The sequence below is a fragment of the Pieris rapae genome, chromosome 10 (genome assembly GCF_905147795.1).
Source record: "Pieris rapae chromosome 10, ilPieRapa1.1, whole genome shotgun sequence".
Classification (NCBI taxonomy): Eukaryota; Metazoa; Arthropoda; class Insecta; order Lepidoptera; family Pieridae; genus Pieris; species Pieris rapae.
The window spans coordinates 1406189-1420904 of record NC_059518.1 but is presented as its reverse complement, the minus strand read 5'-3'; the positions used below and the strand labels follow the sequence as shown (position 1 = coordinate 1420904).

Sequence of the window (14716 nt, the reverse complement as noted above, 5' to 3'; positions counted from 1 at the left end):
TTCTTTAATATTAAGAGATATCATTTCAATGGACTAAAATTGGATTAGTTTATTTGGAAAATAATTTGCCCCTAGCATGGATCGTGAATTTGTGGGGCTCTAGGTTATTAGGGGGCCTTTTATAGACGCACACGCGAAAAAATACACCGACCTAAATCAAGATAGGGAATTCCCCGTCCCTTTCCATAGACACACATCGCACATGGGTTGTTAATTTGTTGGTTCTCAGGTATTTTATGATTGGATTTTGTAAAATTGTGGATATATTTAGATCAAAATATCGCCTATTGTTTTGATTGGGGACTGGGACTATTATGATAAAATAATTGTAGATATCAGTTCAAAATAATTAAACAATCAAATTATTGAAGTTTTCTAATAACTTATTATTATTAGAAAAACAGGAATTATACAGACATCTGAGGGTTCAGAATTACCTATAGCGCTCCTCGTTTATAAACGAATTCTGTTTATTTATCTTTTTATTGTCATATTAAAACAGCAATTTAAGTCAACAATGTAAGACCATTGATTTAGTTCCTATAGATAGAAAACGTTTCAATAATATCTTGGACATAACAAAACTAATTTGTTATAAGACTTCCCTCATAGCCATCGCCTATAAAATCAATCTAAAGTTTGGCCTCTACTACAAAGGTTCCAGTGTTTTAGTTTCCTTAATTTAAATTATTTTTTACGTATTTCATCCATGTGATTGTTGTGAACATCAAAAAGTATGTTAAAAGATCAATTTCATACTTAAATTCATATATTTCGGTAACAAATCCAAAGACTGGGTGTAATAGCATTGCTTAGCGATATTTTCTATCCATTTTTCTCGAAATATTAAAACTCGAACCAGAATTATTTATCAACCGAAATTAAACATATACGAAATTGACCTTTATCATTTTAGCATTTAAATTTATCATTGTTTTCGTTGACATGCGATAATACGCTTAACAATTACGTAATAAGGGTTAAATAATTAATTGTTATGTCGGCGGACGGCGATATCAGTTCATTAGGAGTTGTGTATGAGAAAAGTCGTGTTATGGCTCTCCGATTGTGTGTTAAACGGATTTTAAATGCAAATAATAAACGATGCATGTCACATTACCCAATAGATGAACATATCTTTGGATTAAGTGATGAACAACAACAGGTAACGTGGTAATTTTTTATATTTTTAACCGAACTTGGAACATATTTTCCATTTGACCTTATTCAAAAAAGAGCGGTTTGAAGTTTGAATCGTCGTTGATCATGGCTTGGATGTATTTTGCCTTGATCCCTTGCGTAAATATGTGGCGTCTCCCTGCATCTCCTTTATTTTTCTTGGAGATTGTTCAGAGGAGTTGTTTGGACCTGCAGCTGAGTTTCATTATCGGACGTCAAGGCAGAGTACAAAATACTATCCGTATCACCTCGACGTCCGTCGTTTCACAACTGAACGTTTTTTTAAACACTTTCTTGCTGTGCACCACCTCTATGTGGAACCAGTTGCACATTGCACACTGCAGTATTCCCTAACCAATTCGTCTTAGAGTCCTTCAAGAAGAGATCTCAGTTCTTAAAAGGCTGGATACTTCTGAGCTCTCTGGCAATGTAAGTGTCCTTGGGCGGCGTTATCACTTATCATCAGGTGAGCGTATGTTACACAAAAACATGAGAACATATATGAGACGCACTTACATTGATTCGTAGAACATATAAACCTATGTTGTTGTTTTAACAGCGCTCATTGCAATGTTCATATTTTAACAACTTGAAATTTTGTTATACATATTTAAATTAAATAATCATCATAATACATCTGTTCATTTATAGCTAAGGCAAGTGGTATTTGACTTTGCACAAAAAGAATTAGCACCTAAAGCGGCTGAGATTGATAAGGAAAATAATTTTAAAGAACTAAGAGAGTTCTGGAAAAAACTTGGCAGCCTTGGTTTACTTGGTAAGTATTCATTACAATCGTTGCGGTGCTTAATATTATATCAATCTAGACTACATATATCTAACATTAACCTGTTATTCTGTCTTTTATATGGAATAGTAGACAACCGGGCGCATCTGATGATCAGAGATGCCGCCGTCCATGGACACTCAATGCCAGATGGCTCGCGAGTGCGTTACCGGCCTTTGAACATATAGGAACTTTCTTCTACTATAATGGTACATAACGACAAAACTACAGTAAATCAAACACACCAAACAAACTGAAATATATTTTCAATAATTAAATATTAAGTAAGTTAGCGAGAAGCACAGCGCCATAGGTAGGTTTGGAGCATCGGGGCATCAAAGGAGTGGTGGCCTCTGGCCACAAATTATTTCCAAATAAAATAAACAATTTTATTTAGTTGAGTTTTTTTATTAATAATTTATTGTAAAACCAAGTAGATTCTCTCAGTAATTAACATAAGAATATATAAAACTAGCGACCCGCCCCGGTTTTGCACGGTTGCAATGCTGATACTAAATACACTACAGAAAATCTGTGAACGTTGTATATAAAAATTTGGGTTACCCATAAGAGATAGACATATACCATCACGGACTTTTCTGTAGACCTTTTCAATGTGTACAATACTTAGTGCATTATTTTGATAAAACTCGTAGGGTTCGGCCTGCGTTTGCAATGTAAGCGGAAAAAATGTAATTATTTACGACATCACATTAGAAACCTCAAAAATAACAGTACTTCTCCACTATTTAATGGATGATATTATACATATAAACCTTCCTCTTGAATCACTCTATCTATTAAAAAAACGCATCAAAATCCGTTACGTAGTTTCAAAGATTTAAACATACAAAGGGACATAGGGACAGAGAAAGCGACTTTGTTTTATAATATGTAGTGAAGAAATTAATATTGCATTTTTATCTTTACTAACCAAATATAGGTAAGTACTTTGGAATATTTTCATTCACTTTACGGTAGTGGAAACATATCGATCGATAAACGGGAAGATATTATTATCCCATGTGAACGAATATTTAAAATTTTTGTAGTTATAATTATATTATTAGAGAATAGTTCTGGTATACTTTTTTAGGAGAATGCATTTTTATTAATGATTTAAAATTTATAGGTATAACTGCAAACCCTGATTATGGAGGGACAGGCGGAAAATATTCTGATCATTGTCTAATCATGGAAGAGTTATCGAGGTTGGTTTAATATCAGTATTTTTGTAATATTCGTTCATAAATATAATAACAGTTAAACTACACTAAACAGTACTAGTTCTACGAGGAAGTATCTATCTCAGGACTACGAGGTAGGTACTAATAAATTTACTGTAATTTAATGTAAATTTCTACATCAATACCGTCACCATACCGTAGAGAAGAAAAGAATAGACAATATGAAGAATACAGCTTTAGAAAAAACAACTAAAGTAACAGATTTCTCAATAAAAATAAATGAACTAAAGTGGAAAGGGGCGGGGTACATGGCAAGAGGAACAGAAAAGTGGAGCAAAAAGATACTAAACTTGTGCTCAAGTGTACAGCAAACGAAAAAAGGGAGATCTTAGAAGGTGGAAAGACCAAATTCAGGAAAAGAAATTTAAGAGGACATTGCTACACACAACAAACGAAGATTGAAATAGAAACGTGTTCAAATATTAATGTATCTGAATTAAATGCTATTACTAGATATTTTTACTATTATATATCTAAATAGCGTAATTCAATAATTATCAGTTAACGATTCAATGATCATTCTAGGTCAGTATTAGACATGTGCCTAATATCCTATTCCAATTACTCGCACAAACGAATCTAGAACCTCTAGTCTTAGCTTTGTCATGGACAACAATGGTGTGCTAAAATACAATAGTTAATTACATTATTTGTACTTGAAATTGTGTATATTTTATCTAAATCCTCAGAGCGAGCGGAGGGATCGCGTTATCGTACGGAGCACACTCCAATCTGTGCGTCAATCAAATAAACAGAAATGGAACGCATGAACAGAAGAGCAAATATTTACCCAAGGTAAACTATTACATATATTTTTATTCAAATCAGTGTAAATTATATAATTATCTAGTACGATCCAGTAGACAATTAAATGCTAATTTATATGTATAAAAACCGTATGGAATACGGAAGACTGGACGGACGTGAGTCAAACTTAGCGCAGTCTCTATACTAAGTCTGTATTCTTGCGTCAAAATCCCAGTTCCATAGACTTGGTTCAGCCAAGATGATTGATTTTAACACATAACCGTGAGTGACATTTTTAGTTTATTCAATGTAATTTTTAAACACGAATAAAACAGAGTTTACTCAGTTAAACCATATTAAATAAATAGTCTTAAACAACCAATCAAATTCAGCATAACTATTCTTACTTTTTTGGCAAACTAAATAGTTCCCCTTATGTGTTCAACTTATGTACGAAATAATGTATAATTATCTAATCTGATCTGTCATTTAACATGTTTATTTTCTACAGTGGGTAGCTTAAAATATGTATGATCGAACTTAAAAAAACGGAGACTATCAAACTTTTTTGGTAGAATCGATACTTAACGCTAAGACTATAATCGGACTAATGAATAAATCACACGAAATTATTTATTTTCAGTTATGTTCAGGTGAACATATGGGCGCGTTGGCTATGTCTGAGCCAGGAGCCGGTAGTGACGTAGTATCAATGAAGTTGCGAGCGGAGAAAAAGGGCGATTATTATGTTTTAAATGGAAACAAATTTTGGATAACAAATGGACCTGATGCTGACGTCTTAGTGGTAAGAGTTATGAAGGATGGTGTACTGTTCCTTTCGAAAGGCCAAGAAATATATACAACTTGTATAAATTATATCCTATGTATTAGCCGCCGGAATTACTACGAGAGCGCGTTTCGGAGTCATTGTAGGCGTCGCTACAAAGTTTCCATTTTTGGTCATATATTGTACCAAATATTGCCGCGATGCTAGCTTTAGATTTTAGAAATTATTTTTTCGTTCAGGTAAAAAAATGTCAACTTATGAACATAAAAAAACAAATATGCAGTTTTACATTTACTGCCAGTTCTCTAATCAAGGGCGTAGAACGGAAGAGAAGACTGGCAATAAACTCTCCGCCACTCTTTTTGATCTCAAAGTTTTTTGTTTTACCCAATGTTTGTAAGGAGCTGCAAGCACTTCACCATGTTCCACATAGTTGTTTCGCTAAATAATTAATAAAATAAATTAAAACAAAGATTTGGCTATTTAATGGCTATATAATGGCTATTTATCAGATGGAGAGTGAAAGATAATGAAATTGGAGCACGTACTTACATTCTCGTGGTAACAACACGTAAATAAAATAACACTTAAACAAATATTATACTTTCGTAGTTTAGTGGAGCCTAATAAAGATTTTATAATGAAAATGATATTAATTATTTACCATATACAATAAATCAGTAAAAAAAGCTGAAATCTATAAACTAACTATAAGCACTTATATTAAAAATAATATTCTAGGTATATGCCAAAACAGAATTTAACGCGAAGCCACAACACGGAATCACTGCCTTTATAATTGAAAAAGGCTTCCCTGGATTCTCGACAGCGCAGAAATTAGACAAATTAGGAATGAGAGGGTCCAATACAGGAGAATTGGTTTTTGAAGATTGTAAGGTTTGTATATGCTTTTCATCTTTGTAGCGGTTTTTATTATTTTATTCCATTGTTACTTAAATGCTTAGGGGGTCTAATAAAAAAAAATACCTACATTGATTAATCTATTGATATTACCTACGCACTATTGCGTACGCAACTAAAAAATAAAGATAATAATAATATTATTATCAACATAATAATATTATTAACCGTTTACCGCATAATAATATTATGCGGTAAACGGTTATAGTTTTAAGACGATTTTTGATGGCTGAAGCTCTCGAAGAAAAGACTCTTTTCTGAAGGGTAGCTCGTCAGAACATAACCCACTATATCCAGAACAAACGGGAATAAGCCGATATAAAAGACTAGGACAGCCTATTGTAGATCAGCAACAACTCAGATCAGTTAATAGAGTAAATTTAATATAGGTAACTAGTGAAAGAGACGGTCTGGCCTGGTCTGTAATCTGTATTATAGAGTGAAGACGATGGTGATGGTTGTTTCTCGGAGCGACACTTTAAGGCCTAATCTATCTGGATGGCCGCTAAAACAAGTATTTGGGAACTTGGGTTGTAAATGAGTGGAATCTTGACCAGGATAATAGGTATCCCATTGAAATTGAGAATAATTCAAGAATTGAGGGAGTTCAGTAGAGTTGTTAGGACTAATAATTGTAGCTGAGTTTCATTATCGGACGTCAAGGCAGAATACAAAATACAACCCGTACCCGTGCTTCCTTCGTAATAATTGGACCCAGAAGGTCTATAACGAGAACGTTCTTGATAGAGTTGGTGTGTGGAGAAAATTAATGTAGAATATCAAGAAACGGAAAGTTGCGCATTCCATCCATTCCACTCCACGGTAAAATCCAGGGTAAATTCATGCGTATTGTTAGGAAGTGGACGGGTTGTGTACCTAAGTTAAATCTCTTAGTAAGCGATTACCCTTACTTCGGAAGCAGTTTGTACCTCAGCTATGGAATCGGTTTTTCTCTCTATTTACAGTTGCTGCTTACTTGTACGCTGAACTACCTACATTGTAAGGAAATTGGCACTACTTACCTATAGCATAGTAAAATGTTTTCTATTGTCATTGTTAACCACTTCTTCAAATAGTTTAATATATATGTATGTATTTTAGGTTCCAGCTGAAAACGTACTAGGCGAAGTAAATAAAGGTGTCTATGTACTAATGTCTGGTTTGGATTTAGAAAGGTTAGTTCTTGCCGGTGGACCGGTGGGTCTTATGCAATCTGCTATTGATACTGCATTCCATTACGCGCACACTAGAAAACAATTTGGAAAGAATATAGGAGAATTTCAACTTCTACAGGTATATCGACTATTAAAGTTTCTATGTTATAATAATAAAAGCAACCAAACAAAATTAATTCTAAATCGATAACATTTTTATTTTATTCCAAATCCAGCGTCAAAATAGGGACACAATATTTAATAGGTTTGCGATAATCACGCATTTAAATATAATTTATTTCGAATTAAAATTTGCTTATCAGTAGGAGGCCGTTCAAGTACGACTTAGCAGATTTACTGCAATTTATCCCCCCCTCCCTCTTGTCAGCAAAAAAAATCAAACCTCTCAAACATAAAACGAGTAGTATAGATATAAATGTATGAATTTTTTAGGAATATAATCGAAAATTTATTTTCAAGTATAGACATTGTGTAGATTATTACTTAATGTACAGTCAGTTACAAAGGTTCACTTTTTCCCAAATCCAAATCATATTGAATTGATTGATTGTGATTGAACCCGGGACAAACTTAGTTCTCAGCGTCTAAAATTACTGAGTAAAATTAAAATTCACTATTTTTATATCTATGAAAAAAGAAGTTTGAGTTTACATTTTCTTTAATATCTTAACGATAAAAAGTAATACATAAATTTAATTTTCAGGGGAAAATGGCTGATATGTATACAACGTTAAGTGCCACTCGATGTTATCTTTACAACGTGGCTAAAGCCTGCGACGAAGGCCATGTAAATAGCAAGGACTGCGCAGGAGTTATTTTATACAGCGCGGAGAAGGCTACACAAATAGCATTAGACGCTATACAGATATTAGGTATTACATTTTTACATAATTGAATTCATTTGGCCGATATTTTCCAATATGCTATCAATTACACTAAAAATATATGCAAGTACCTACAAAAAGGTTCAAAAATTTATAAAATGGAAATGTCTATGGACTCTGGCTTGTGGAAAGTGAATTTATAAATACATATGCAGTAAAAATCATTGTCAATTAACTATTCACTTTAACAACTGAATCGTGTTTCAGGGGGCAACGGTTACATTAATGATTACCCCACTGGCAGAATACTCAGAGATGCAAAACTGTATGAAATTGGTGCTGGTACATCTGAAATTAGAAGAATGCTAATAGGACGAGCATTAAATGCTGAATATAAATAAAAATGTATACTTAAGAATAAATATATTTTAAATGTTTTTTCTGCTTTTTTATGGGTTACAATGTAAATGAAAACATTCTAGACTTTGTCAAACTTAAATGACTAGGTTATTTCTTAGAGGTAAGCCTTCATAAATTAATTACCTATTTGGGCTTTATATATTTTTGTAGAAAAAAGAACCGATGTTAAAAATAATTTTTATATAAGTTGCAACAAATTGTGAGCTCCAATCGCTTGATTTAACATAAAACTCACGAAAATATGTCAATCTGTTTGCAACTCTGTAATACATACTATTTAACAAGTCTTTCCATATAACAACAACTCTCCAAGAAAATGGACAATTCCTTCAGTGTCACTATATAGAGTTTACACTGTATTTTCATGTTACAAACAAAAATGGATGTGCTATGTCCACCAAAAGCTGACTGAAAAACTAATAGAAAGTGACTCAACAAAGTGCCACCATTTTGGTGGTATGAACAACATTTGTCCAGGTTTTAATACACAAAAATAGGGTTTAGCATTTTGGTATTTGGGATACTGATTCAAATCAGGTTCCCTAGGATCTACTCTTGCTGTATTGTCAAGAAGTTCACTTTCATAAGGATATAAATTTTCTGAGTCCTTGGGAGAAAATAGGTAAATTCTTTTTTCACCTACAACTTGAGCCAGCAAATTTTTGGTTGGATCATGATGCAAAGGAGACACAGTACCTTTTGGTCCATACCATGCCATAATATTGACATTATCATCTGTTTCTGCAAAACTACAATATTCGGGCTCTATTATATCTTCATGTAGTTCTGGAATTTGTGCAAACAATGGATACTGAGCTAGATAACCTGTTGGACCCTTATTTTGGTAAATATATGTTTCAATAAATTCTTTCATAGTTATAAGTTTTTGTGTCCACTCAGAGTCAGTATATTCCTTGCCAATCTCTATAGAAATGGTTCGCAAACCAGCTAGTTTTATGAAATAATTGCTGTCAGTCCACTTTGACAAAGCTGGCCAGTGAGTCATACATTCTTCTAAAATTACAGGCTTCTCTTGCATAATATAGTCTGTATAAAATCTTTCCATACTAGGACATTTAATTAAATCTATATTAATAACACCTTCAGGGATTACTGTACGGCTTATACTGTCTTTACAGTTTAATTTATCATTTTCAATAGAAATGTCATTTTGTGAAATAAATGGATTTAATATTGAGGCACACTTTTGTAGTAATTGTGGTTCATTAGGAATTAAACTTCCAAACATAATTCCAAAGTCAATTGTTTCGAATAAATCCTTTATAACTGAATCAGTAAGTTCAGAATGATTGTCTAGAAGTGCTATCAGTTTAAGGTAGGTTGCTATAGTTATTGTTTGCCTTAAAAATAATCTCACATCTTTCCAGTTGCCTATGTTAATACTTTCATACATATAATCAATCACACCTTGTATTATAACAATCGAATCTCTAGATTTTAATGATTTACCTTGAAGAAAACTTTCTAATACAGAGTAAGAAGCCTGATCCAATTCTGAGACACAATCTAGGGAAGAAATTACTTTTGGCATAAAAGCAAATATCATTTCTCGAATTTCTAAACATTTAGACATTGTTAGAAAAGGAATGATCCGACACTGGACGTAGACTTTAAATGTTTATTAAAATATACTATGACTAAGATTAAAAGTCATAATTTAAATTCTTGTAATGACAATAATATCAATAAAATATGTAAAATTTATAGGAATTGGGACTTTAAACTTAATGATTACCTTTTGGCATTTTTGGTACTAAACTTAGAAGTCTCAGAACTGTCAAAATCATAGTATGTAATACTATCGTCCGCGTCGTGTAGCAAATTTAAGTTCATCCTGCCCGCTACACCCATTTTATGGTCTGTGGATAATCACATGACTTCAATCAAGATTCAAGAGATCTGTCAACCCGGGCATGTAATATGAAATATCAGCTGTCGAGTGTCATGAATTCTTATTTTTATTTACAATGTTAGGGTTTTCATAGATGGAAATAACTTAAGTTTTGAGATTTTTAAAACGTATTTCTCATAATGAAGAAGTATAAACCTATAGAAGAAGATGTTGTGAAGTGTAGCGTGTGACGTAATGGCTTTATTAGAAAAGATCTTTGTTACAAGATATCGAAAACAAAACAATGACAATCAGAACTTACGAAGCAGGTAAGAGACCTACATTACATTTATTATGTTCTTTTGGGTTTGTGTAATTGCGCACATAACAACACATTGTCAATCTTCGTCTATGGCTTCACAAATATTTTCTTATAATGACAACCAATCCATTCAGCGTCAGATTCTACAATAGCCTGCGATTCACACTTCACGGTTGGCGAGTGGTCGGAAAGGCAGAAAACATGTGATAAGTGTGGTTAGTGCGGGGGGGACGTGTGGGCGAGAGCTCGTTCAGTGATCACGTCAGTCGTCATAGCGGAAGGGGGACGGTCGCTTCTCAATCAATGTTTACTTATTATTTACACGCGAGCCAGTACGATAGCACATTCCATACAATTCGGCCGATTACCTATTGTCACCTCTTTATCGGAGTGCATTTATAGTGAAACTCCTATTGCATTTCCTGTATAAATGCATGTGTGTATCTATAGTACTTGTATTTAAAACTAGGAAACAGCTGTGAGATTATTGTAAACGACTATGTATTAAGATGATATTGAGGTAATTTAACTGGTTTAATCACAAATTTTGCTATTTTAAAACTGACCAATAAACTGGCTATACTCCCTACACTCACTTAAGTGTTGTAATAGGTAGATTCTAGATTTGAAATCTTATTTGGAGCATATTACAAGAAGTAGAACATAGATATTGCACATGCCTTAAAATAAAACCAATATAACATAGGATTTGCTATATGAAAGCATAATATGAATAACTTTTTGTTTACAATTGAATTATATGGTAAATATTAAATACTGCAACACGGAAATGTAGGTTTAAAGCATGTGACTTGTATTGCAAGAGAAAGTTAAGTTGTATACTTATATGCTTTGAATGTACTTTCTTCATACTTAAAATGAAAAACAGAAGTTAATGCTTTACTTATGATTTATACATTATTGTATTAGTTATTATTTCTTGCTATATAAAAAAATATTTTTATTGTTGCTAGGCCTACTTGTGTAAAGTGAAGTACTTTTATAGTGGTGGTGTAAAAATGAGTGTTTTTTTAATAGATCTTGTGAAGGAGCTATAGAGCAAGTGCGTTTACTGCTATATAAAGAGTGTGAAAAGAGAGGGAAAAAAGTATTATTTGATTCATCAACAATAGAGAAATTATCAGCGAATAAAAATGACAAACCTGAAAGTGGCACTATTCCCTGCATTTTGGAAGTGTCAGAGGGCCACACATATTTGGTAAGTAATTTTTATTAAAATATATGAAATAATTAAAACCTGAGATTTTCAGTGTCGACAACCCATAATTCTTTTTGAGAAATGGATTTTCAATGCTTAATTTTGTAACAAATATGAATCTGTCAGTTTAATATTTTAATTACTGATTTTTTTAATGTAGTTTTTAATATGTCCCTGAGAAATAACAGATTATATTTAACTGAAATAAATATATTATTATTGTAATGAAATCCTCCTAGTTGGGATTTTGAATTTGATAAAAATTAGCTAGCTAGCATTGGAAACATCTTAATATATATAAATCTCGTGTCACAATGATTGTCCTCAATGGACTCCTAAACCACTTAACCAATTATAATAAAATTCGCACACCATGTGCAGTTCGATCCAACTTGAGAGATAGGATAGTTTAAATCTCAAATTATAGTCGCAATTTTAATTTGTTGCAAATTATTTGTTTATTATTTGATACAATTCTAGCAGATGGCGCTGCGTTAAACGTACAAACGTTTCACATAAGCACTTGAATACTTTACTACTATGTCTTGAAACAGAAACCTTAGCCACAGCAAAGCTGGGCCGAGTCTGCTAGTAGTTTAAAATAATCTTATATATAAAATTCTCGTGTCGCGGTGTTTGTGCTTAAACTCCTCCGAAACGGCTTGACCGATTCTCATGAAATTTTGTAAGCATATTGGGTATATCTGAGGATCGGACAACATCTAGTTTTCATCTCCCTAAATGTTAAGGGTAGTCCACCCCTAAATATACATTTTTTTAATTTTTAGGTAAATTTTTACTTTTTTATCAACTGTATCAACAGCATTAAAAATTACATACAACCCTAAATTTTCAACCCTTTACGATCAACCCATATATTTTATTATAAATGATATACATGGCAAAACGACGTATGCCAGGTCAGCTAGTATTATTAATAGAAATCTAACATATTTTTTTTTTGAAATCCGTAAAGGTTATACCTAATTTAATCATAGTTTTCAACATTATTTATTAGTTAAATTAATTTAAAAAATATATAGTTAGGCAGAATGCCAATGCAATAATATCAACAAGACATGAATCCCATCTCTTTACAAACACTAGCAGTTCTATTAGATCTTCTATTGTGTAATCAGCCATTATTATTCTATGTACATGTAATCTTCAATCTGTGTGAACTCAGTAGAGAACAAATGTTCATATTTTTTTTAAATTAAGAATAATTTTAATTTTAATTGTTTTAGTCTGTGGAGATCGTATTAACTGTTACAGCATAAAAATAACATACAATTGATCGTCACGAGACTCAATTCACAGTTTATTCGCACTACTCGTGTCTATATTTAGACCACTTTAGATGTTAGTCTTTTTGATTACAACGTAAATACTTGGTACTGTAATTTTAGCTTCATTCATATTAATGAATGTGGCTCGCTAAGCTAAAGTAGTGTGTACTGATGCTTAGGAATTTATTACTTTTAATTGATGACTTCATATTTTTAAGACTAAATGAACCTTGACCTAATTTTAAATTATTGTCGAAATTTTTACGTCAATCACGGAAATATTATGAAAATGTGTCGGATGTATAAGGTAAGGGACATCCAACAGTAATACAATAGAATAGTATTTGCATATTAAATAGATAAAAATAAAATAAATATATAAACATTTGGGATTATTTAAAATTTAAATGATCCTATAAGCAATAGAGATTGATTTCCTCCAGATCAAATTTTATCGCCGCTCTACCTTACAAACAATTTGTATGGCTCAAAAAAGAGTGGCGGAGAGTTTCTTGCCAGTTCTTGTTCGCGCTACGCCCTTGACTTGCGAACTGGTAGGAAATGTAAATTTAGAATCAATTTTATAAATTTTCTGTTGACGTCCATAAGTGTACTTGGTTACGTATTGTTATCATGAGTTTGATATTTAATTAAGGCTATTTCATATAGAGCTGAAGGATGAATCGTATTCAAGAGCTAGACTATTCGTAGACTTGCCTAAAACATTAAACCACTTAGTAGGCCTAACCTAATAGACACGCCGTTTTCCCGATTATAAACCGGCTTTTAATAATTCACCTCGACTCACGTGATGCGTGTTTGAAACGGTGAACTGTGATATTTTATGCGGCTTCTAAGGTTAACGTAATGTCCGCATTTATTATTGGCTTAGCGGGACTTTCTAATTATAACGTTGATTATTTGTCTCAGTGTCACGCTAATCTGTGGTTGAAGAAAATAAGTACCATTGATAATATTCATAGGCTGTGGTAGTTACTGTTATAGCCGTAATCACGTTTGCCCAATTTTGAAAAAAGAACAAGTAGAATTTGTCCCGAACAATTGCAATGGCGTCGCTACGATAACATAAATATAATTATAACAATATATATACATCGGCACACATAAAAGGTATTAATATATTAGTCTCTTCCACAGAGTTTTTTATTTGACTTATTGAAAACTGTCCAGTGACAACAATTGATGAAATATTTTGTTAAATTAAGGAAGCACAATTTGATTTCTGGAAAAATTGTTTCGGTTTTCACAGGTTGACCTTTGCGAGTTGAGGGCTAGCAATGTAAATTCTAATACATTAAATTACCCTTTATAAATGAAAACTGACAGTATTGATCTGTCTCTTTTCATCACAGCTTTAATGAAATTCGGTAGAAAGAGACGAAAGCGTACTTATATTAACATAGTGCAATTAGACTGATTTCGTTTTATTAATAAAGCGGTATTGTTTTGAAGTGGATCTACACTCTTCTTTATTCTATATATTCATGATGCGTAAGATGATTTTTAGTCTATTTTATTTTATTATCATTCAGTTACTTGTAATTTTTTGTTGATTTGCTTATGCACTTTAGTGTTTCTTTTTTTAGTTATGATTAGGGTGGAAAACATGGAAAAGATCGGTTGTTAGCATTAAGATCGCCCGATGCATGCCTAAGAATTTATGTTACTTGTGTTTATTTGTATATACAGCATTTAGAAACATAACAACGTGAGAAAAATAGCATATAAACAACACTGCATCGTTTGCAAATTGTTTGAAAGTTAAACGACCAGAGTTAACGATCTCTTTTAAGGTCAAGGGAACTTGTTAATCAAAGTTCGAGATTTCTATCAATGACATCATTCGATATAATAGTATTTGTTAATGTAATATTCATTTTTTATGTATGAGCTTTAATGTATGTGAAAGATTAAGTAACAAGTTTT

At 32.4% G+C, this 14716-nt stretch overlaps 3 protein-coding genes across 5 annotated transcripts in view; 2 read left to right on the top strand and 1 right to left on the bottom strand.

The window, feature by feature from the left end:
• The first annotated feature begins 1014 nt into the window (after window positions 1-1014).
• Window positions 1015-8104, top strand: LOC110997917 (isovaleryl-CoA dehydrogenase, mitochondrial). The gene is made up of 9 exons (XM_022266298.2): window positions 1015-1165; window positions 1831-1957; window positions 3099-3177; window positions 3903-4008; window positions 4604-4765; window positions 5489-5644; window positions 6770-6961; window positions 7547-7715; window positions 7935-8104. Exons 1-9 carry the CDS (start codon window positions 1055-1057, stop codon window positions 8066-8068), a joined length of 1236 nt encoding a protein of 411 aa, XP_022121990.2. The 5' UTR covers window positions 1015-1054; the 3' UTR covers window positions 8069-8104.
• Window positions 8105-8334: 230 nt separating this feature from the next.
• Window positions 8335-10400, bottom strand: LOC110997923 (lysine-specific demethylase 8). Its single transcript, XM_022266312.2, has 2 exons — window positions 10282-10400; window positions 8335-9967 (listed from the first exon to the last, which is right to left on the bottom strand). Exon 2 carries the CDS (start codon window positions 9679-9681, stop codon window positions 8476-8478), a length of 1206 nt encoding a protein of 401 aa, XP_022122004.2. The 5' UTR covers window positions 9682-9967; window positions 10282-10400; the 3' UTR covers window positions 8335-8475.
• The window catches only part of LOC110997899 (folliculin-interacting protein 2), a 31785-nt gene continuing 27057 nt past the window's right edge, over window positions 9989-14716 (top strand). Inside the window, exons 1-2 of one of the 3 annotated variants that reach the window (XM_045629863.1) lie at window positions 9989-10268; window positions 11300-11480. In XM_045629863.1, the coding sequence (XP_045485819.1) occupies window positions 10195-10268; window positions 11300-11480 (255 nt within the window). In that variant the 5' untranslated portion in view covers window positions 9989-10194. Of the gene's footprint in view, window positions 10269-10579; window positions 10782-11299; window positions 11481-14716 lie in introns of those variants that run through there. The other 2 variants (XM_045629864.1, XM_045629865.1) reach the window with 2 other exon arrangements.